Source organism: Delphinus delphis, chromosome 13 (genome assembly GCF_949987515.2).
Source record: "Delphinus delphis chromosome 13, mDelDel1.2, whole genome shotgun sequence".
Lineage (NCBI taxonomy): Eukaryota > Metazoa > Chordata > Mammalia > Artiodactyla > Delphinidae > Delphinus > Delphinus delphis.
Genome location: NC_082695.1, coordinates 10,055,187 through 10,079,119, shown reverse-complemented (window position 1 = coordinate 10,079,119; position 23,933 = coordinate 10,055,187). Strand labels below are relative to the sequence as shown.

At 44.3% G+C, this 23,933-nt stretch overlaps 1 protein-coding gene across 1 annotated transcript in view; it reads left to right on the top strand.

Annotated features, from left to right (window-relative positions):
- The first annotated feature begins 5,378 nt into the window (after nt 1-5,378).
- CCDC60 (coiled-coil domain containing 60) overlaps nt 5,379-23,933 on the top strand; it is a 101,023-nt gene continuing 82,468 nt past the window's right edge. Inside the window, exons 1-2 of the mRNA XM_060029374.1 lie at nt 5,379-5,471; nt 10,920-10,999. Coding sequence (XP_059885357.1) covers nt 10,935-10,999 — 65 coding nt within the window. The 5' untranslated portion in view covers nt 5,379-5,471; nt 10,920-10,934. The remainder of the gene's footprint in view (nt 5,472-10,919; nt 11,000-23,933) is intronic.

Below are 23,933 nucleotides of genomic sequence, written 5' to 3'. Positions count from 1 at the left end.
CCGCAGGGAGCTACAGGCGGCCACTGCTTCTAATGGGTATATTGAAACCGACGCTCAAGTTGGAACCCATTTGCTATCTCTAGCCTAGCACATTTCCAGACATTAGGGAGGTTCTGGAAATTTAGGCACTGTTATCATCATTAAATAGAAGCACCTTTGGCAAGGTGGTTGTTACATTCTGGGACCCTTTTCCTGAAGCTCCTTCGGGGCGTTGAGTGACAGGCCATCATATGGATTCCCATTGGCTGTTAATGCCCAGCAGCTGGACTGCTGGCCCCTCGTATTTAGTCTTTCAAAAGAGCTGATGAGATTAATGTATTTGATTTAAAAAAAAAAAATTTTTTTTTAAACTAGGTGGATAGCACATTTGCTGCTGGCAGGCCAGCTCAATCCCAGGGCTGATGGGGGCTCATTGACGGTGGCAGCCAGTTTCCATTTCAATCGAGCAAGAGGAGGGAGGCAGAGAAAGGCAGAGATTGAGAGGAACCAGGACTTGATTGCAAGCTATGGCATTTGGCGCCACCTACCGTTATGTCACTGCATCGCTGCCATTGATGACTATCTTGAAGTTGTTAGCCTTAACCTGCCCTTAATGAGTTTACCTGGCAACATTTTCATAATCTCACTCAAATCTTCATGTTTCTTTTATAATTTATGATTTAACTTTGTCAAAATGCCAGATCCTCATGACGTAGTAACAACAATAGTAACATTTCCTCGGCACATTTGGTTTCAAAGACCTATGCACCCAGTGTGCCTCTTAGTCTTCTGGGTGAGGACCCGGCAGGTGCCAGGTGGGCACTGCTCCACCCGGCCCACCTTGGCGCCCGGCTCAGTACCTTGCCAGGTCCCTCAGAGCACATTTCCCATTCCCAGGGTGCTCGTGCGTAACGTGGATTTCACTGGAGGGTTCACGGAAGAGCAGGAGAGGAAGGTTCCGTTGCATCCCATGGAAGAAAACCAATGACACGGTCCTTTAAACTGGTGCTTTTTCCCTGAATATCGGTTGCCTCCTCCCCACACCAAGGCTCCCTCCTCACCCTCTGTAATACATCACTCTGCCTTTATTAACCGGAACGTTCATCCTCTGTGTGTGCTTCTCCAGTATCCATCTTCACACTCGTCTTCCTTCTCAAGGAGACTGGGTGTGTTAGGCAGAATTCTTCAGAGAAACAGAACTCATGGGATGCATTTAGGTATAGATACAGATACAGAGATCTATTGTAAGGAACTAGTTCATGTGCTTATGGAGGCTGACAAGTCCCAAGATCTGCAGTTGGGCAAACTGGAGACTCAGGAGAGCTGGTGGTGTAGTTCCAAAGGCCTAAGGACCAGGAGAGCTGATGGAGTAAGTTCTAGTCCAAAAGCCTCCAAGCTCAAGACACAGGAAGAGCCGATGTTTCAGCTTGAGTCTGAAGGCTGAAAAAAAAACCTGACGTCCCAGCTGGAAGGCAGTCACGCTGAAGAAGCTCCCTCTTGCTGGGGGCGGTCAGCCTTTTATTCTATGTAGGTCTTCAGCTGATTGGATGAGGCCCACCCTCATGAGAGAGGGCAATCTGCTCTACTCAGTCTATCAGGTTAAATGTTAAACTCACCCCAAAGCATCCTCACAGAAACACCCAGGATAATGTTTGGCCAAATACCTGCACAGTCCACGGCCCAGTCTAGTTGACACACAAAATTAACAATTGCACCAGCCTTCTAGTCTTGACTCTGCCAGCTGACCAGCTATGCGACCTTGAATGGTTTCCTCTTTGCTACCATTTCTCTTTCTATAAAATGGGTGGTGCTTTCAGGATCCACTGCAGCTTTCATGCCAAGGCCAGGATCAACGCAGCAGCCCCCAGTCAATGAGCCGTTTCTGCCACACGCTTGGAGTCCCATCAATGGGTCAGCTTCGCTCAGGAGCTCCCCGTTGCATTGGCTGAGACTTCATGAGATGCCTATTGTGGCCTGAGGCTCTCTCTACCCAATCTTCCTCTCTCCTTCTTTTCTCTTTCTCACCCTCAGTAAGCCTCTTGTACTCCTGTCTCAGTGCTTGCTTCCCAGAGGCCCCAGATGATGCGTATGTTGACATTTTTTAAGAGTTCAGGTCATTTATTTTGCAGAATGACTATACAGCATGGTGACTGTAGTTCATAGTACTGTATTACATATTTGAAAGTTATGACGAGAGTCCATCTTAAAAGTTCTTATCCAAGAAAAATTTCCTGTAACTATGTAAGGTGATGGTGGCAACTAGATTTATTGTGGTGAACATTTTCCAGCGTACTCTACAAATATCAAATCATTATGTTGTACATCTGAAACTTAGTATGTCAGTTATATCTCAAAAATAATAAATACTCCCTAAAGGATGCACCTTGTGTTTATTGAAGAGAGTCTTTAAAGAATTCAATAGCTCACTTCATATTTTAATTGGAAGGTCTGTGTGTGGATGAGGTCACTAGTTCAGGGTTATCCCTACATAGGTAGGTACCTGCCTTATACCCTTACGACAAAAACGTTCACTCTCCCCAAAGGAAAGTGTCTATCACCATCATAAAACCACCAAAGCTTAAATATCAGTACGCAAGCTAAGGTCTCTGGACTCATGTGTACGTCTTCCCGTGGACCCTACCCACTCTCTGCCTCTCCGTTCTTTACAGCTTGTCCATAATGAGTCTAAAATTTGCGAATCGTCTTGCCTGTTCCTCAGTGTTCTCCTCTCCAATGGCCTCCCTTCCCCCGCCTCACCACTTGACAGAGCATGGCCAGCTGACATCTGTATCAGCCCAAGTACGTTTAGCAGGAATTCATTTCCATCTTAATCTGATTCGAGGAAGTAGATCACATTTTAAGAAGTAACAAAGATGGATTTGGAACATTCTTTCATAAAAGACAAGAGAACAGCAGAGATTTCAAAGATTGCCTCTCTGGTCTTGACCTTCAACAAAATCATTCTGATTTTCTGCCGTATAAAATTTTTTATGACAAAATCTAACAAAACTCAGTGGGCAAGCTTTGGAGGTACTATCTGTAAATTAATAGCTAGCAACTGCTCTCCTTTGTTTAGCCCCCGCTAGTCAAAACGGGGGGCAAAATGCAGTAGTGGTTGAGAGCACATGCTTTTCAACAACAGCAGCAGCAGCGAAACCTGATTAAAAACTGGGCAGAGGATCTGAATAGACATTTTTCTAAAGAAGACATACCCTGATGGCCAACAGGTACCTGAAAAGGTGCTCAGCATCTCTAAGCATCAGCGAAATGCAAATCAAAGCCACAGTGAGATATCACCTCACACCTGTTAGAATGGTTATGATCAAAAAGACAAGAATCGGAGAATGTGGAGAAAAGGGAAACCCTGTGCACTGTTGATGGGACTGTAAATTGGTGCAGGCACTCTGGAAAGCAGTATGGAGGTTCCTCAAAAAGTTAAGAGTATGAGACCCCAATATTCCACTTCAATAGCCAAGATATGGGAACAATCTAAGTGGCCGTTGATGGATGCATGAATGAAGAAGATGTGGTGTATATGTATAATGGGATACTACTCAGCCATAAAAAGGATGAAATCTAGCCATTTGCCACAAGGTGGATGGTCCTTAAAGGTACTGTGCTAAGTGAAGTAAGTCAGAGAAAGACAAATACCGTATGATTTCACTCAAATGTGGAATCCAAAAAAACAAAGCAAACAAAAACAAACACATAAAGAGAACAGATTAGTGGTTACCAGAGGGGAAGGTGCTTGGGGAGGTGGGACACAGGTGAAGGGGGTCAACTGTATGGTGATGGATGGCAGTTAGACTTGCAGTGGTGATCACTTTGTAGGGTACACAGATGTTGAATTATAGTGCTCCTGTACACCTGAAACTTATAAAAGAGAGAGAGACCAAAAAAAAACACCCTAAAATAAGACATATGTTTTGATGTTACTTGAGTTGATTTCAGTTCCAGACTTTGCCACTTAATAGCATGTTGTTTTCTCCTTTCAAAGCCTCAGTTTGCTCCTCTATGGGAAGAATAATAGTGAGGCGAGGACTAAGTAGAATCATGTATTTCAAATGAGAACACACTTAGGATCGTGTATGGCACGTAGGTGAACGATAATGTGATCGTAGACACCATTAGGTCCTCTTCACAGGCCCAAAGTTACCCAACACCGAAGTGACAGAATTAGGACTCCACCCTGGGCCTTTCAGACAACAAAACTCTTTACATTCGTTCCTGTCACCTCCCACTTCTCAGCTGTCAGGTTATACCAAATCACTTCCAAATGCTACTATTTAAACAGTCCCAGTACATGGATATTAGATGTGAGTGTACCTGCCCAAGAACCTTCCCCACCTAAGGCTCCACTGTGAGTCTCTGCTCTCACCTCCCCCTCCAACATTTGTCATCTTTTAACCTGACACATTACCGGATGTCGTGCGGCATTTCTCACAGTCCTGCTCTCAAAGACCCATTTACAGATGAGAGAAAGGACACGTGATGTATGTAGAAGGGACAGGGCAGAGAGTTGACCTGGTTTTCCAGGAAACAAAGAATGGAGGCATCACCCACACTCTGCAAAGCAATGGAAGAACCGAAGGCTCTTAAGACCAATGGCGCACCCAAGGAAGCAAAGACAGAATTAAAATCAAGTCTCCCAGGATTGCTTTTATGAAATCCGGCTGGGAGTAGTCACAGACAGTGAAACAAAGGACATCCAAAGAGATGGTGATGGGATTATACTTGGCTTTTATTTTCTCCTAATTTTAAAATCTTTTCCTGATATCCATTAATTAGTTTCATAACCAGATGATAATCTTAAAAGTAGAGTTGTATTGCAGATGTGTTACTTGGGTACGGAGTCACCTTAATCAGTGTCAGTAGGGAGGAAAGATTTAGCATTAGTTTGTTTATCAACGATAAGTGTCTAAAAAGTGTGAGACTTAGAACACACGAGTTTTGATGCAAGAGGAGGTGGTCTCTGAAGATCTGGAATATACAGTACTTCCTGGGGAAAGAAACTGGGAGAAGTAGGAGGGTTCTGCATTTCCTAGAAACATGGATTTTGATAATGATTTTGAGAGAGAGAGAATGATCCTAATTCTGGATATGCATCTAAGCCATGGAAATTAGGATCAAAAGGTAAGGGATTACAAAGTTATCGTCTGCAAAGAGGTCCTTGATTAAAGGGAGAACCAGCTTTATGGTCTAAAAGTAGCTGGTCAGCACCTGGAGCCAAGGTATTTGCATAAGCTATACCATAACCGTTTGTTCCGGGCCCTCATTTCCATTTCCCGGTCCCCACAGGGAGCTGATCCTTGCAAACTACATTTCCCAGGCACCCTTGCCAGCTGGCTTCCCGGTAGGTTCGGCCAATAGGAGGTGGAGCAGGAAATTGGGGTGGCGGTGGGGAGAGGGAGGCGGGGAGAGAGAGAGATCAGCATATTTCTCCTTTTCTCTCAGTTTCTGGTGGCATCTCCAACTGAGACTACGTGTCTTCCGTGAGTCCAGCTTCTGCCAGGTGGCCGAATTCTAGGGCTTTTGAAGGCTTCCTCTTCCCTTTGTCCTTCCAGCCCTGGAGGGGGTACAGACTTCCTCCTTTTGTTAAATCTCTAGCATGTCTTGCCCTCACTTAACTTGGCTTTCAACTCTTCTGACACCTTTGTAACTGCGCCCCTATTTCACAGTCCCTCTCTTGAACTATCTTGCATGAGCTCTGACTTCCCGCCTGTACCCCGCCTGATAGAGTGTGTTAAAATATACTTTTTTTTTTGGCGGTACGCGGGCCTCTTACCGTTGTGGCCGCTCCCGTTGCGGAGCACAGGCTCTGGACGCGCAGGCTCAGCGGCCATGGCTCACGGGCCCAGCCGATCCGCGGCATGTGGGATCTTCCCGGACCGGGGCACGAACCTGTGTCCTCTGCATCGTCAGGCGGACTCTCAACCACTGCGCCACCAGGGAAGCCCAAAATATACTTTTTAAAAAAAAATTTTTATTGGAGTATAGTTGATTTACAATGTTGTGTTAGTTTCAGGTGTATAGCAAAGTGAATCAGTTATACATATAAGTATATCCATTCTTTTTCAGATTCTTTTCTCACATAGGCCATTACAGAGTATTGAGTAGAGTTCCCTGTGCTGTACAGTAGGTCCTTATTATTTATCTATTTTATATATAGGCATGTGTATATATCGGTCCCAGTCTCCCAGTTTATCCTCCCCCTGCTTACCCCCGGTAACTGTAAGCTTGATTTCTGTATCTGTAACTCTATTTCTGTTTTGTAGATAAGTTCCTTTGTGCCCAAAATATACTTTTAAATTACATCATTCAGACCAACACTAAAAACTTATATTTTGCTTATGTTGATAGAGTTAGTCAGAATTGCTTTACAAATATGAAAATCACTATTCTTATTATTAGACAGTATAAGTAAATTATTTTAAAATCAGAAAAAAAATAACCAAAATAAAAAATTATTATTTACCTACAATTCAAACCTGAGATAACAATTTGTTATATTTACTTCCAGCTTGTTATATTATTACATATATACCTTGCCATATGTCAATATTTTAAAACATAATTTATATCAATTGATATACATTTTTTAGGAATGTCTATAAATTTTTATGAATATATATCTTAAAATTTTCTATGATCTAAGTTCTTTATATTTGTGACATGCATTTTCCCTTGAAATTATACTCCTTTCCAAATCAGTGAGTATACATCTACAGCGACATTAAATAGTAGCACCAAGTTCAAATCATCATATACCATTGTCTGGATAGACCACAATTTATTGCCCCAATGCCTGTTGCTGGACATTTAGATGTTTTTCACTGTTACTCACACTGCTGTGGTAGATATCCTCGTGGATAAATCTTTTCATCCTTGCTGCATAATTTCCTTGGACAGAAGCAGATTTGCTAGAGGAAAAGAATATGTATTTTTAAGCCTTGTCATACATAGGGTGAAACTTTCCTTCAGAAAGGTTGTAGAGATAGTGATTCTTGGATGCTTTGTAAACTTTTCATTGTGCCCAGATCAAAGTGTGTTCGTAAATATCCTGACAACCGGCGCTCCCTCATTCAATGCCAGTTATTACCAGTGGCTTATTTCAATTGGCATTAAACAATGGTCACAATGAAAATGGTTTCCTGAGAATTCATTGAAATGCTGCCATAAGTTCAGCACTTGTGGAGTGGATCTTCTCCTGCTAAAGTCTTATGTCAAATTGAGGACACAATTTGGCTTTGCTGCTATAAGTTGTTCAGCACCAATCCCAGTCTATACAAACTCACTCTTTTACAATAGTGTGAATCCCTGGTGCATGGGCAACTATCATTAGGTGAGATTTCAGGGGAAATGCTTGAAATTTAGACAGTATCATAGTTGCTTCATGAAGGGGGTGAAACCTGAGACATTTGGGAGAGTGATGGGTACACAACTGACATCAAGCGGCATTTCAGTCATGGATTTTCAAATTACAGCGAGGAAATTTGAGTGTGTTTATTTTGTCTTTGTTCGTAAGTGTTTTCATCACATCATCTCTGAAGAAAGTTGCTTTGGTTCTGAAAGAAGGAATTAATTGGCTGCTCAAAAAAAAAAAAAGAGGCATTAAAAAGAGACAACCTTGATTTCAAATGTTTAATCTCAACATGGCCATTCTCATCGCTTTCACTGCAAAATGCACCAGCATAGGGGTCATCTGATCTTAATCCCCAAGAGGGGGAAGAGAACTAGTTGCAATAATTCTTGATCTGTTGCTGCCTTGACACACTCAAGGGAGGAAGCTGTTTCAGAGAGAAATGTTGTGGTTGTAAGGAAAAGGAAAGCCAATTCAAACTGATTGAAATAATAAAGGAAATGTTCGTGAAAAGTCCAGGTTCTACTGAAACTTGTTGAGTTCAACAAGGTACCACGAGACGAGTCGAGACGAGTTTTTCTCTGACTGTCCTCTCCGCCTTCCCCCTTATCTTCTTCAGCTGGAGGGTGGCTCCCTCTTAGGCACAAAATGGCTGCCAGCAACCCTCACAGGTGTCTGCTTCTCTGTTCATAGTCTATGAGGAAAGAACTTCTTTGCCTCTGGTTCCTTAGATCTAGGAATCGTGCTTTTTAGAAGCCCCTGGCAAAAGTCTGCTTGTATCTCATTAGCCCAAATTGTGTCACATGACCATCCCTCAGCCAGTCACTGTGATGAGAGGTGGGCTCTGCTGTTTGGCTTCAGCCATTTAGGACCACCCTGTTGCTGATACCATAAGTATTTTCTGAGGGGCAGGAAGTCTAACCAGGGAACCAACCAGTATCAAGAGGGAGGGAGAAGGGATACTGGGAGCGTGAGAAAAGCCAGTGTCCATTATGCAGAAGTTTTAAAAAGTACTCCCAGAGATCCTTATATGCCTCCTTGGAGGACTGTCCCTCCACCCACTTCACCATCCCTCAGGATGAAAACTGATAGATTTGCCATCAATTTTCAGCCAGGGGATTGAAACACCCTGGTGTATTTGGATAAGCTTGATAATATTACCTGCAAGTCATTCCTAGTGATAGCTAAAGAGATAAAGTTTATAAATGATTTTATTGTTTCATGTCTAGCTGAGCTTATTCAAGGCTATCCCAGGTGCTTTTCTGGTATTCTGTATGCTTTATTTAGTGAACAAGACGGGATACTCTGGGATCTTGCCGTAGATTCTCCACCTCTAACCCGAGCTGCTTGGTACAGGATACGTACTGGGTGACCCAGGAGAAAAGTGGCTGAGAATCAGGCAGGCTAGTAACAGTCCCTTCCCTGCACCCCAGACCCCACTCTCTATCCTTACCACCCCACTACAGACATCATTCAATTTTTAAAAAAAATTTTATGGGAGTAGAGTTGATTTACCATGTTGTGTTAGCTTCTGCCTTATAGCAAAGTGAATCAGTTATGCATACACATATATCCACTCTTTTTTAGATTTTCTTCCAATATAAGCCATTACAGAGTACTGAGTAGAGTTCCCTGTGCTACACAGTAGGCTCTTATTGTTTATCTGTTTTATATATAGTAGTGTGTATATGTCAGTCCCAAACTCCCAGTTTATCCCTTCTCCCACCCCCACCTTCCCCCCTGGTAACCATAAGTTTGTGTTCTACATCCGTGGCTCTATTTCTGTTTTGTAAATAAGTTCATTCGTACCTTTTTTCTTAGATTCCACATATAAGCGATAGCTATGATAATTGTCTTTCTCTGTCTGACTTACCACACTCAGTATGACAATCTCCAGATCCATCCAGACATCACTCAGCTTTGATCCAGCTACATCCCCTGCCTTCCACAGTCCACTCAAAAGGCCCCACAGCCCCATTTCATTTTCAGAGAAAGTGGGTGACGATGGCTGCTGAGAAAACACCACACCTCCTCCCACGCGTCCGCATTACTATGATTCCTGTTAGTGAGTAGCTGAACTGTCCTCACTGTGCCGTGAGAACACACGCTCAGTACAGTGCCACCGATCGGCCATGGTCGAATTTCACTTGCCACTTATTTTTTAAAAATCTTTTCTTTTTGTTTATTACATAACTGATTCATATTTACTGCAGAGCAATGGGAAAGTCACGTAAGCTAAGAAAAAGTAATAAAATCTGCTATAATCCCACCCCCGTAGAGAATCACTGCATGGTGGGGGGGGAGCTTATCATATCTTTTGATATGTATATATTCAAACAGATCATTTTTCAAAACCAAAGAATCATGCAATACCTATTACTTTGTAACATGTCTTCTCCCTCAGAGAACTCCTCCAGCACCTCTAGGCTTAGATCATTATATTGTCGTTGCATTTAATTGCTGCATAGTATTCTGTCGTTTTGAGGCACCCTGATTATTGAACCTGTCTTCTCTTGTGAAGTTGTGATTTCCAAGAGTTTGCTCTCACAAGCAGCATCTTAGCAGTTTTGTTGATATGAACCTCTGTGCCCGTGCGGCGACGTTCCCATAGGATGCTTGACAGAAGAAGCATCATTAGACCAAGGGCAAGCCTGCTTTTGCAACAGTTAGTATGCATTGAGGAGGTGCCCTTCAGAAAAGTCATTACAATGTGTTCTCCCACAGTTTCATTTGAGAGCATCCATTTTCCCATAATTTCTTGTCATTTCCTTTCATTTAAAAAAAAAACAATATTGCAGGAATTAATTTCACGACACGATAATCCAGATAATAGTCTTGCTATTGTTCACCAAATTGGTAGCTGAGAAAAGTGACTTTTATATTCCAGTATAGTTAATTTAACTCTCTTCTTTATATTGACCTGATAGCCACCTCTGAGTAATAAATTTAAGTCTTGTGAGGTTTCCCTGATGTCTAAGAAAGGCAAATGAATGGAGAAGAGGGAAAGAAGAACCCATGAACAATTACCTGGATAATTCACTCCTAAAATCCAGCTAGGGGAGCAGTGAGGGCGGGGGAAAAGTACATTTGCATCTTTATATTGACGGAATTCAAGCTCTCTAAATCAGCTACCTGTGCCACTTTACAACAATGATTATCAACATTTAATTTTTTGCTTTACTTTGAGTCTAATGCTCATGATAGAAGCTTCCATTTTTCAGATGCTTGCCATGAGTCAGGAATTTAGCGATTAATTTAATCATCACAACAAAGTAGGAATTATTCCCCTGTTCTTCTGCTGAAGAAATTAGGGCCCAGAGTTGTTGAGTAATTTGTCCAAGGTCACGCAGGCGGTCACCAGACAGAATGAGGATCAGAGTTCAGGTTCATCCGTCTCCAAAGCCCTTGCTGTCGCCCGTGTGCCACAAGGCCTCTCTTTTGGTGGAAAAAAGGACGCTGTGCTGCCTAAGGACCCCTCCAAGCTGATCAGACATCTCACGTGAATGCATGAGCCCCCTGCGGCCTGGCTCCGCTTGGAACAGTTGTTCTAACACTTCTTTCACTTCTTGACTTCCCTCAGGTCCCAGACAAACCAATGAGGAGCATCAAGTATATGCAGAAGGATGTAATAAACCTCAAGAAAGACCTTACACGAAGCCGGTGAGTGAGCCCTGCACCGAATGACCCACAGACAGCCCGATAGGGACAAGCAGGCTATGGGGTGACGCCTGTGAGCGTCTGCCGAGTCTAAGTGCCCCTCAACGCTGAACATTAAGCAGGAGATTTGCAGTAGGGTAGCCCTGTAAGGGCTGGGGATGGGACCCATTTCGTGGTTGGACCCTTCAGGGAGTACCTGCTGCAGACCGACCTACCCATTCTTGCTCAGGGCAGTCCCATGCCTAGAATTCCCTCTGCTTTCCTTTCTTGGACTGAATCCAGCTCAAGAGAGTTCCCTTATGCTCCAGAAGACTCTTCTCTTTTTACTGCACGTCCACAGTGTGGTAGCCGAGAGTCAGATCGACTTGGTCGCAAATACTGGTCCTGTGACCTGCCAGCTGGCGATACTGGAAGAGTTACTTAACCTCCCTGAGTCTCTGTTTCCTTAACTGTAAAGTGAATATAGTATGAGGTTGTTAGAAGGACTGGGTGAAATAATGCACAGAAGTGCCATAGCCTTGAAGACAATGCCATTCATAGCTTTTTCCAGCCCATCAATTCCTTCCTCCATAGCGTGATAGCGTGAGCAAACTGAGGTCTAGGACCATATTTTTTTCATCTCTTGGCGTGAGGTGGGATTTCTTTCTCCTCAAGGTGGGGTTATAAATGGGGCTTTTGGCCGAGCAACTGAAGGTGGAGTAAGAGATGGAGATTCTTTTAACACAGAACACGTAAGAGACACGCTAAGCAGGGGTGATACAGGCAGCGCGGAGGGTCTGCTTATCTCACGAGCCAGACCCTGGTAAGAATCACAGCAAGATGCTTCCTTCCTCACCTCCATGGTCTGGAAGCTCTTCCTTCACTGCGCACCTGCATCTCCTCCCCACACAGCTTTGACGGAACGGATGACAGCCCAAGAAGAGGCAGGAAGGTGTGGGCTTTTGAAACGGGGGAGAAGGAAAGGGATGAAGGAGGCTAAGGGGGGCATCAGGATAGGACCCCAGAGAAGAATATTTCCCCACCGACCACAGGAAGGGTGGCTGCACCGGCTCTGAGAGGGGCTCTGGACACCTAGTGTCCAGCAGAAACATAATGTGAGCTGTTCATGTAATTTAAATTCTTTCAGTAGCCACACTAAAAAAAAAAAAGTGGGAAAAAAAACAAACAAGTGAAAGTAATTCTAATAATATATTTTATTTAGCCAAATAGATCTAAAGTATTGTCCTTTGACGTGGAATCAATATAAAAAGGTATTGAGATACTTGATAGTCTGTTTTGAACATGTGATGAAAAATGGTGAATGGTGAAAATCCACAGTGTATGTCGCACTTAGAACGTATACCAGTTCAGACCAACCACATTTCAAGTGCTCAGTAGCTGTTACAGTTCAGACTAACCACATTTCAAGTGCTCAGTAGCTGTTACAGTTTAGACCAACCACATTTCAAGTGCTCAGTAGCTGTTACAGTTTAGACCAACCACATTTCAAGTGCTCAGTAGCTGTTACAGTTTAGACCAACCACATTTCAAGTGCTCAGTAGCTGTTACAGTTTAGACCAACCACATTTCAAGTGCTCAGTAGCTGTTACAGTTTAGACCAACCACATTTCAAGTGCTCAGTAGCTGTTACAGTTTAGACCAACCACATTTCAAGTGCTCAGTAGCTGTTACAGTTTAGACCAACCACATTTCAAGTGCTCAGTAGCTGTTACAGATTGAATTGTGTCCCCCCAAAATCCGTATGTCAAAGCCCCAACCCTCAACGTGATTGTATTTGCAGAGAGGGCCACTGAAGAGGTAATTAAGGTTAAGTGAAGTCCGAAAGGTGGGACCTAATCCAATAGGATTGGTGTTCTCATAAGAAGAGGAAAGGATGCCAGGAATGTGCACACACAGAGAAAGGGCCAGGTAAGGACACAGCTAGAAGATGCCATCTGCAAGCCAAGGAGAGACACCTTGATCTTGGGCTTCTCGCCTCCAGAACTAGGAGAAAATAAATGTCTGTTGTTTAGACCACCCATTCTGTCATGACAGCCGCATCGGACTAACATAATAGTCAACATTGGAATAATCCTGCAGAGAATGTCCCCAGCCCAAGGGGGGATGATGGGGCTCAGAGCAGAGCTCAGAGATGGCATGTGAACTTGTCCCTGAAAATCAACAGATGATCCCCACAGGGACCCCTCTGTTAGTTGTGGACACATTGGCCTCTACAGTGTTTGAACCCAGGTTAGAGGGGTTTTGAGGCTGATGCCTTGGGAACTTGGGAGCCCCAGGGACTGGCGAGAGGTAGTGTCAGGAGGCCAGAGTTAGCTGAGTGGGGCAACATCTGGGCAGGCAGCAAAGAAAGAGGGTTGCACAGCTGAGGGTGCACCTCCCAGCGGGGATTTGTACTCTGCTGCGCAGTCATGCCTGAAGGACATTCCAGGTTTCAGAGGGAATGTTCCAGGCTTCAGAAGAAATGGTACAGCAGGGAAGTTGCATCAGAGGTGAGGTTTCATCTGTATGTCATGGGCACCAATCAGAACAGACACTGGCCGTACACAGCCATTATGACCATGTCAGTTCTTACCAGCTGAGTGTTGCCAGCCTGGAGGTCGATGATTCTAATCAGGCTTCAAAACATAGCAGAATCTCTAGAGCCTAGGAAATGAGCGTTTCCATGATAATTTATACTGTAGACTGAGAGCTGATAACTGCAAGTACCAATACATGCCTTGATCTATGTAGGTTCCAGATACCAAGACTCAACCCAGTCCAGGGAGGGCAACAAGCAGTGGTGAGCCAGCTTGTAACCAGAACTGATTCGCTAAATTTCCAGGAAATTTGACAGCCAATTATTAAACGCAGCTATTGTTAAAAATTAACTTATATAAACTTACAGTTAAATACATTATATTAAAACAAAGGTGATAAATACTCGCAACTCACCATTTCTTTTTTTTTTCTTCTTCTTACAAGGAGAGCAATATTCGCCCTTTTCCTCCTTGCATGGACCTTGTAAGGACCCAGTAAGATGGATAAAAGTACTCTGGGAAACATTAACAAATTCAGGGTATTACTTAAATACTTCTCACTTTCCCCTGGAGTCTTACTTTGCCACAGTTTAAGCCTTCTTTGTTCCTATAGCACTGGCTTTGGCATTTCATGGCATTTCTGTCAGGAGGCTCACAGCCCTCCAGCCACCCTCCTGCTCCTGCCACTAGCTCGCAGCTCTGTTCAATCTGCAGCACTGATTGTTAGGTCTGAATAGATTCCCTGGTCCACACGGACTCAGGTTAGTCTCTTCCTTTACTTCCTTAGTAACCTGCTACATCCCTATAGACATGTGGTTCTCAATTGCGGGTGATTCTCTTCCCTTCCCCGCTTCCCATGAGGAGACATTTGGCAATGTCTGGAGTCATTTTTGGTTATCATTATTGGTGGGATGGTTAGGGATGCTGGTCACCAATTCCAGTGTGTGTGTTGTTTTCTCCCACATCAGTCTATTCTCTGACACCAGCTGAGTGTCCTATCATTCAACTCAATTCTGATGCTATCTACCCCAGAGGTGGTATCAGATTCCAAAGGTTAAGGGCACAGTCCCACAAGACTCTCCTCCACTTCAGATGACAATTTCAGGCCTAGGTTGTTACTCACGCTTCTGACCCACTGGCTATAAATCAGAGGTTCCCACAACCCCTTCTGTGGGTTTAATTTGCTAGAGTGACTCACAGAACTCAGGAAACCTGTATAATCACTAGATTACCAGTTTATTACAAAGGATATTGAAGGATAAGTATCAACAGTCAGATGAAGAGATATGTAGGGTGAGGTCCTGAACAAAGGAGCTTCTGTTCTCATGGAGTTTAGGGCCTGGCAAGGTGGTGGGTGGAAGTGTTTGGGTTCCCCAACACTCTTTAGCTTCTAATGAAAATATCAGTTGCATAAAGGGAGTTCCAAGTGTCTTCTTACTTTATTCCTTCTTCAGCCCTCCACCTGTATTCTCCTCTCCCCATGAAAATCATGAAGATGTTTATATACTTAACAGATGTTTAAGATTTGAGCTGAAAAATCCAAATTGATGGTGGACTCATCAGCAAAGAGAAACTGGGATTCATTCTCCAGTAAGTTCTGGATTGGCAGTGGACAGACATGGGTTCTGGTCCAGGCTTTGCTTCTAAATAGCTGGGTTCCTTTCGACAAGTCTTAGAATTGTAGAGCCTTTGTGTTGGAATGGAATTAGGGGTCATTTAGTCCAACCTTCTTCTTTTTTTTTTTTTTACATCTTTATTGGAGTATAATTGCTTTACAATGGTGTGTTAGTTTCTGCTTCATAACAAAGTGAATCAGTTATACATATACATATGTTCCCATATCTCTTCCCTCTTGCGTCTCCCTCCCTCCCACCCTCCCTATCCCACCCCTCTAGGTGGTCACAAAACACCGAGCTGATCTCCCTGTGCTATGCGGCTGCTTCCCACTAGCTATCTATTTTACATTTGGTATATATGTCCATGCCACTCTCTCACTTTGTCACAGCTTACCCTTCCCCCTCCCCATATCCTCAAGTCCGTTCTCCAGTAGGTCTGTGTCTTTATTCCCGTCTTACCCCTAGGTTCTTCATGACTTTTTTTTTTCTTAAATTCCATATATATGTGTTAGCATATGGTATTTGTCTTTCTCTTTCTGACTTACTTCACTCTGTATGACAGACTCTAGGTCTATCCAGCTCATTACAAATAGCTCAATTTCGTTTCTTTTTATGGCTGAGTAATATTCCACTGTATATATGTGCCACATCTTATTTATCCATTCATCTGATGATGGGCACTTAGGTTGTTTCCATCTCCGGGCTATTGTAAATAGAGCTGCAATGAACATTTTGGTATATGACTGTTTTTGAATTATGGTTTTCTCAGGATATATGCCCAGTAGTGGGATTGCCGGGTCATATGGTAGTTCTATTTGTAGTTTTTTAAGGAACCTCCATACTGTTCTCCATAGTGGCTATACCAAATCACATTCCCACCAGCAGTGCAGGAGTGTTCCCTTTTCTCCACACCCTCTCCAGCATTTATTGTTTGTAGATTTTTTGATGATGGCCATTCTGACTGGTGTGAGTTGATATCTCATTGTAGTTTTGATTTGCATTTCTCTAATGATTAGTGATGTTGGCAACTCATCATTTCTTAATGATTTCATACATTTTACTGCTAGCTATGCAGTTGAGGTTATTTCTGGTTATAGTATCTGTGTGGTGGAAATACTGTATGATGGGGGCTACTGCAAATCTCCTTCCAGCTCCACATTCACTGACATCATATTGGTAGGTCAAAATCAGCTACAGTGGGAATACTTAGGTGCAGAAATCAGCAAAAGGTACAAATCAGGGCTTACTTGTCCCTCCAGAGAGGTGGTTGTTAAACATTCACCAGCACTCTGGGGACATGCCCCAAAATGACCAAGGTAGAAATTTCCACTAATCTAGAGGGGTTCAGTAGAGGGGTGATGAAAAGGTGATAAAGACAGTGGCTTTTCTGCCATCCTCGAGTTGGCAAGCTGAGTCTATCCTTTGTGCCAGACACATTTACTATGGCTAGAGTTTAACATCCTCATCAGACAGGCTCGGCTTGTCCAAGTGCTGGACGTGAAGGACAACGTGGAAAGGGCCAGACAGAAAAGCCACAGGAAAGAAAGCAAGAAACGACAGTAAAACTTTCTATTTGGCCACACTCCTGGATCCCACTGACATTTAAGGAACCAGAGATTCCCCTTCAGAAGGAACACCTGTTTTCCAGGGGAACTCACCCCTCCAAGAGATGCACACCCCTTGGCCCATCACCCAGTATTAAATGAGGTGAATTGTTAACAAAGAAGATATTGTCTTTTCCACTAACTATTTTTAAAATCTGCTTTACCTCCTGTTGGAATCTAGCCCAAAACACCAAAAGGAGTGTTAGAATGAGCCAAACACCTTGACTATCTCTTGATTTTTATTTAATACTTCAGCCCCCTTATAATTCAATTGTACCATCCCTGGTTTCATGGCCAATTTAACATGATGCTAAAAAGAATAAAAATCATGGGCTTCCCTGGTGGCGCAGTGGTTGAGAGTCCACCTGCCAATGCAGGGGACACGGGTTCGTGCCCCGGTCTGGGAGGATCCCACATGCCGCGGAGCGGCTGGGCCCGTGAGCCATGGCTGCTGAGCCTGTGCGTGCGGAGCCTGTGCTCCGCAACGGGAGAGGCCGCAACAGTGAGAGGCCCGCGTACCGCAAAAAAAAAAAAAAAAAATCTAACAGCTGTCCTCCTCGCCTCTTCCACCAGATGTTCGGTGGCACTAAGCAGCACACTGTGCACTCATTTCCCAAATTTCTCCGAGCAGAAGTTGACAACTGGGGCTTCTGTGTGTGCCCAGTTCTTGGTTGACTCTTGAAATCAATGACATGTTTTCCTCCAAAGCTGCCGGTACTTTTTATTGCACGTGGGTTTTTTGTTTGTTTTTTGTTTTTTTAAGGAAAATAGACATCTCTGCAATGAAAACAACTGAAATGTTGAACCTGAAGCTATGATATACCTGTGGCAAAGTTTAGTTATGTACTGGCAACTGCAAATAAGCAGTGATAAATTAGCCCCCTCTCCCAGCAGATCCCAGCAGGGTACAGACTATGCACCTGTTTCCAAGGTCTGATACTTTGCTTTCCAGCTGCATTTGGTAGACTGCTGAAGCAGGGCAGTGAGAAATGACAAAGGTGGAATTTTGGCAAAGGAAGAAGCTTTTTCTTTTGTATGAAGTTAGACACTTCTTCTTGGTCCCTCCTTAGTTTTTCTGCGCTCATTCACTTCAACAAATATTTATTGACTACCAGGAATCACCAGGTAAACACCAGGCATCATTGTATATATTGGAGACACGGCAGTGCACGAAGTAGACAAAATTCCTGTCCTCAGTGAATAAGAGACAGTGATGTGCATTAAAATGGGGCAAAGACAAACAAGTTCGCAAGTAAGTAAGCAGGATTGGGGCAGGGGACGTTGGCTATATCCTATGAAGAATATAAAGCAAGGCGATGTACAGGCATAGCTCGTTTTACTGCGCTTCACAGATACTGCGTCTTTTACAAATTGAAAGTGTGTGGCAAGTCTGTCAGCACCATTTTCCCAACAGCGTTTGCTCGCTTTGTGTCTCTGCGTCACATTTTGGTAATTCTTGCAATATTTCAGACTTTCCCTCCACCTTTTTTTTTTTTTTTTTTTTTGCGGTACATGGGCCTCTCACCGTTGCGGCCCCTCCCACCGCGGAGCACAGGCTCTGGACGCACAGGCTCAGAGGCCATGGCTCACGGGCCCAGCCGCTCCGCGGCATGTGGGATCTTCCTGGACCGGGGCACGAACCTGTGTCCCCTGCATCGGCAGGTGGACTCTCAGCCACTGCGCCACCAGGGAAGCCCCCCATTTTTACTATATGTGGATGGTGATCTGTGATCAGTGATCTTTGATGTGACTCTTGCAAAAGATTAGGACTCACTGATGGCTCAGAGGATGGTTAGCCTTCTTTAGCAGTAAAGTATTTTTTAATTAAGATATGTACATTGGGGCTTCCCTGGTGGCGCAGTGGTTGAGAGTCCGCCTGCCGATGCAGGGGACACGGGTTCGTGCCCCGGTCCGGGAAGATCCCACATGCCGCGGAGCGGCTGGGCCCGTGAGCCATGGCCGCTGAGCCTGCGCGTCCGGAGCCTGTGCTCCGCAACGGGAGAGGCCACAACAGTGAGAGGCCCGCGTACCGCAAAAACAAAAGCAAAAACAAAACAGCGTGGTCAGAGGGAGCGGTTTTGTAAAGGGGGCCATGGGCGGACGCCTGAACAGTGATGCCTGAACAGAGTATTTCAGAGGACAACAGATGGACGAGTGCCAAAGCTGGGACAAACCAGAAACGCTGGAGAAGCAGAAAGAAGGCCAGCGTGGCTGGACCAGAGTAAGGGAGATGGGCACAGGCTGGAGCCCACAGGGCCTCAGGCCTCACAGGCCATGGCGAAAAGTTTGGGTTTTAGTCTAAGTGCAATGAGAACCCGTTGGAGGGTTCTGAACAAGAGAAGGATATGATCTGATCTTTAAAAGAACATTCCATCGGCTACATAGGGACCAGTAGAAAGGCTGTGGTAAGAGATGTCGATGGCTTGGATCAGGCGAATAGCAGTGAACTGGAGAGAAGTGGGTGGATTCGGGATCTGTTTGGAGGCACAGGATGAGATCAGATGTGGGAGACAAGGGAGAAGGCGGGATCAACATGTTTTTATCTCTTCCGCCCTATTTCCTCACTGGGATGTAAGATGTCTCCTAACCTAGAAAATATCATGTCCACTGTCATGCTCCCCAAGTATTTAGTGATGGAATGAATTAATTCTGTTGTCCATCCCTGGAACTTAGAAGTTAAAAATTAAGGGGAAGCCCTGTACATTAACTTAGAGAAGGTGAGTGAGGGAGATGGCTTACATATAAATCTGTGGGATAAACCAGTTGATGAGATGGCTGGGCCGTTGCTGTCTCCATCAGGCTGGTCTCCCTCTTCCACTGCCTTCAAGCTGGAGTGTCCACTCTGCCTTATTGGGGAATGGCCTGTGGCTGGGAGGAGAAGGTGTTAATGTTGTCCTTCGACAGGGTCAGTCCGTCCTGGGAATCCCCAGGGTCTAGCTCAGTTCTTAGCATAGAGAAGCCACTCAATAAATATTTGCTAAAGTTTATATTTGCATCGTATCTTAAAAATCTTCCCTGAGACAGGCAGGAAAGTTCCTTTTGTTCCATTTCTCAGATGAGAAAACTGAGACTCAGCGAAGTTCAGAGATGTACTTGCAGTCATTGTATCAGTTAGCTATCACCACATAACAAGTCACCTCAAAAAGTCAGTGACTTAAAACAGTCACATATATTAGTGTTTACGAGTCTATAATTCAGTTGGGAAGTTCTCTGATCTCAGCTGGTCTCCCTTGAGTGTCTGTCCTCAGCTGAGGGTTAGGGAGGTGACTTTGCTGATCTTGGCTGGGCTGTCTCCTATGGTTTGGAAGATAACCAGCCATAGGGAGGTCTAGGATGGCCTTGGCCCTAACAACATAGAGTCTCATTCTCAAGCAGGTCAGTTAGGCCTGTTCTCACCATAGCAGGATTCTGAGAGAGAATGGGAGTGTGTGAAGCCCCTGAAGATTTATGCTAAGAACTGGCAAAACATCACTTCCACTGTATTCTTGTGACCACAGCAAGTCACGCATCCAGCCCAGATTACAGGTGGGGGAGGGGCTTCCCTGGTGGCACAGTGGTTAAGAATCCGCCTGCCAGTGCAGGGGGCATGGGTTTGAGCCCTGGTCCAGGAAGATCCCATGGGCGGAGCAACTAAGCCCATGGGCCACAACTACTGAGCCTGTGCTCTAGAGCCCGTGAGCCACAACTACTGAAGCCCGTATGCCTAGAGCCCGTGCTCCACAACAAGAGAAGCCACTGCAGTGAGAAGCCTGCACACTGCAATGAAGAGTAGCCCCTGCTTGCCACATAGAGAAAGACTGTGCGCAGCAACAAAGACCCAAAGCAGCCCAAAATAAATACATTTATTTATTTTTTTAAAAAGGTGGGGGAATAGACTGCACTTCTTGATGGGAAGATCTGCAAAGTCTCCTTGCAAAAGGGTGGAGATTTGGGGTCATTTTTTTCAGTCGACCACAGTCAGATGGCCAATTCTGAGCTAGCCTTTGAGACATGAGCTAGTTTCCCAAAAGTTAATTTGTACAAATCAGAGTCTCCCTCTTGGGAATGTAACGTGGAAGCCACGTCAAGAATCAAGCAGGCAGCAGTGAGGGGAGAAGCTACAAGACTCTGAGGAAGGGGGACCAGAGAGGCGTGGAGAGCTGTAGGGAACCAGGGCGTGAGGGGCAAAGAGAGGGAAGATAAAGGAGCTGAGTGGGAAGTTAGAGGAGAAGACAGCAGCCTAAGAGAAGAGAGCCCGACGTCATGTCAAGACTCAACCTGAAGACTTTCAGATCCTGCTACTGAGGTCCCTGAAGCTCTTTTCGGAGAAAATCTCCAATTCTTCTTTTGAGTTCCTCATCTTGGATTCCCACAAGAGTTTTCAAACCCTTTATCACCCCTATATGTACCCTTACAATAAACCCCTCTTGAGTGGAATAGCTTGGCAATCAAGGACCCCGATGACTAAAATGACTTCTTAATCTATAAAGACAGAGGAAGCCAGAGGAAATGGGACACTTCTATCATCCCACTCTGTTGCTGGGCTGCTTTATGAGTTAATGGTGTTTAATAAGGGACATTCCCTTTGGCTTAGGTTTGTGTCTAAGCTGGTAGGTGGAGTGAACTTCTCTTCTTGAAACAAAAAGAGATGAAACGGATAATTTAATTAAAAGTTAAATCTAGATGGGTGGCACATGTACCCCCATTCCTTTCTCCTGTGCCCAAGGCAGACATTACTGATGGATCACAGCACTCTTTCCATTTGAGCCCAGACTTGGTCTCAAAAGTTCTCTCAGTCCATCACTCCAGGCAGCTACCATTGATTAGAGTTGTTAAACAGGATGTAATTTATTTGCCATCTATAAATTACAAGACTCAAAAGGAGACTTTGGTATCTATAATATGGCACCTTGTTAATCCAAAATGAGGGAGGGAGTGTAAGAGACCAACAGGAGAACAAACCTCACTCAGATCCCTTCATAAATGAGGCTGATCTCAATCAGCGAATTTAAACAGTTGAAAAATTGTTGTTGACCTCTGACATTTACTGACGGTTCTCAATGGCTTCTGCATCTCATCACTCTACACCCAGGACCTCCACATCCGTAGCCTATAGCCCAGAACTTCTTCATTTCAAAGTTTAAGCCTGATTCTTCCCACTGCCCCCTCCCCGGACTTGAGACTTGCCTCAAAGCCGCAGAATTGTTTAACATCATGGATTTACATGCTGGTCAGTACTTTGGAATGCAGGCACAGTTAAGCCTTCTGAATGGTACCTTATGAATCATTCAAAGAAGACCTTAGTTCCCCCACATTACATCATCCCCATGCCCTGCAGCCAGCGGGTGGACATTAATGAGTTCCCAGCATGTTCCATGAAGGAAAGGGTTTGGCCCCGTGTCCTTAGCCCAGAAATGATCAACACAGCCGCACACCCGAAGGGTAGGTCACTGCTGTGGGCTGGAGGAACCTGGCTCGAGTTAATTGCATTTTTATCATCTTGAACGTGACCCAGAGGCTGTACCTACTTTTTCTTTGTGACTGGTATCTTCGTGTGTCTTTGACACCTCTAGTTAACTATAGTTCTAGGGCAAGTTTTCTCCTCTGCTTTTCTCGTACCACTCTCCACCAAGGGTGGAGATCTTTGCTTAATTTCTCTCGTTATGGCTACGGCTGCCTCAGAGGATCCCACATTAAAAAGGAACTCAACTAGAAGACCATGTTTTCAAATTTAAGCATCAAAATATCTTGAACCCTTGAACCTTTTGTTACATAAAGGTTTGCACAAAACTCTGTTTTCTGAAATCCTTTCCCAGATGACAGGCAGTGTTCTCAGGCTTATAGCCAGGCTTGGAGGGTTCACACAGTATAGTTGAAAGTGCACTGGCTTTGGAGTCAGCTGTGGGTTCAAATATTGACTTGACCAGTTATTACCTGGGTGGGCATGAATGAATCAGTTCACTTCTGTAGAGCTTGGTTTCTTTATCTGTGGGATGCGTTGCAGGGATAAGAAGTCTGCTTCACATAGTTGTTGGGATTTGCGGGGGCAGATATGGGTGAAGAATGTAGGAGTAGATCGATAAAAGGTAGTTGTTAAAAAAATAAATAAAGAGGTAGTTGTTGTTGTCTTTAAGCTGGTTGTCCTGAGACTGTCAGCAGATATTCAAGGGCAGCAATGAAGGGCATGAGCTTTGGAAGCAGAGAAACCCCGTCCTGTCACTCATCAGCTGAGTGACCTCAGCCTGGTCATTTTACTTCTCTAAACCTACTTCTCATCTGTAGAACGGAATCAATGCCTTCTTTCAAGGATTTTTTTGGTGAGGACGAAATGAGACAATGTGCGTAAAATCTCCTGTTCTGCTTCACTTCCTTCCCTTTGCTCCTCCAGTGACCTGAAAACAGAGGCAAGACCAAGGGACTCAGAGTCCCACCCAAGTGTGACAAGCTAGAAGACCTCAGGCTGGCATCTTCCGTTCCCTAGACATCAGTGGTCTTGGACCATGCAAAAACATGCTCCTTACCATTTCAGGGGAAGCCTGCATAGTACAGACAATATATGCTTCTCTCCTGTGGGCAAAAAAAAAAATGATTTAACTCAGTTCTGCACTACCCTACAAAACTTTTAGGTAAATAGGTCCTAAGGTGAATTTACCTTATTGATTAAATGTGTGCACGTGCACACAAGCGTGTGTGTGTGTGTATGTTTAAGAGACAGAGGAAGAAAAAGAGACGGTCTGTTATCTAAAACAAAGACCTCACACTATATTTGGCTTCCCCAGAGCTGGGAGGGAACGGAGGGGATATTATGCAGGTCAGAGTTTGTTTCATTTGCATCCCTTTTTTTTTTTTTTTTACCAGAGGGAGAGTCTATATCAGCTACATTCAGAGAGGAAATGCCAGGAGATAAAATACTGACAGTGAGTGACAACTGTTACTCTTCCATCATTTTCAGTATCACTGCAGTAATGCTGACCTCAGTCTCCCCAGACCACGAGCAGAGGGAGCTAATGGTTTTAGGAGACACCTGGATTTTAGCTCTTGAAGAGAACAGGTCACCTTCTCCAAAGTTTCCCCTTGTATGTTGAGCTGAGCACCCATCCTACAAGATGCACTATGAAGAAAAGTGTTCTGTGGTCCCCTATGTTTGGAAAATGCTGTGAGCTATATCCCCACCTCAGAGATTCCCAATTCACAGTAGAATTTCAAAGTTCTGTAAAGTTCT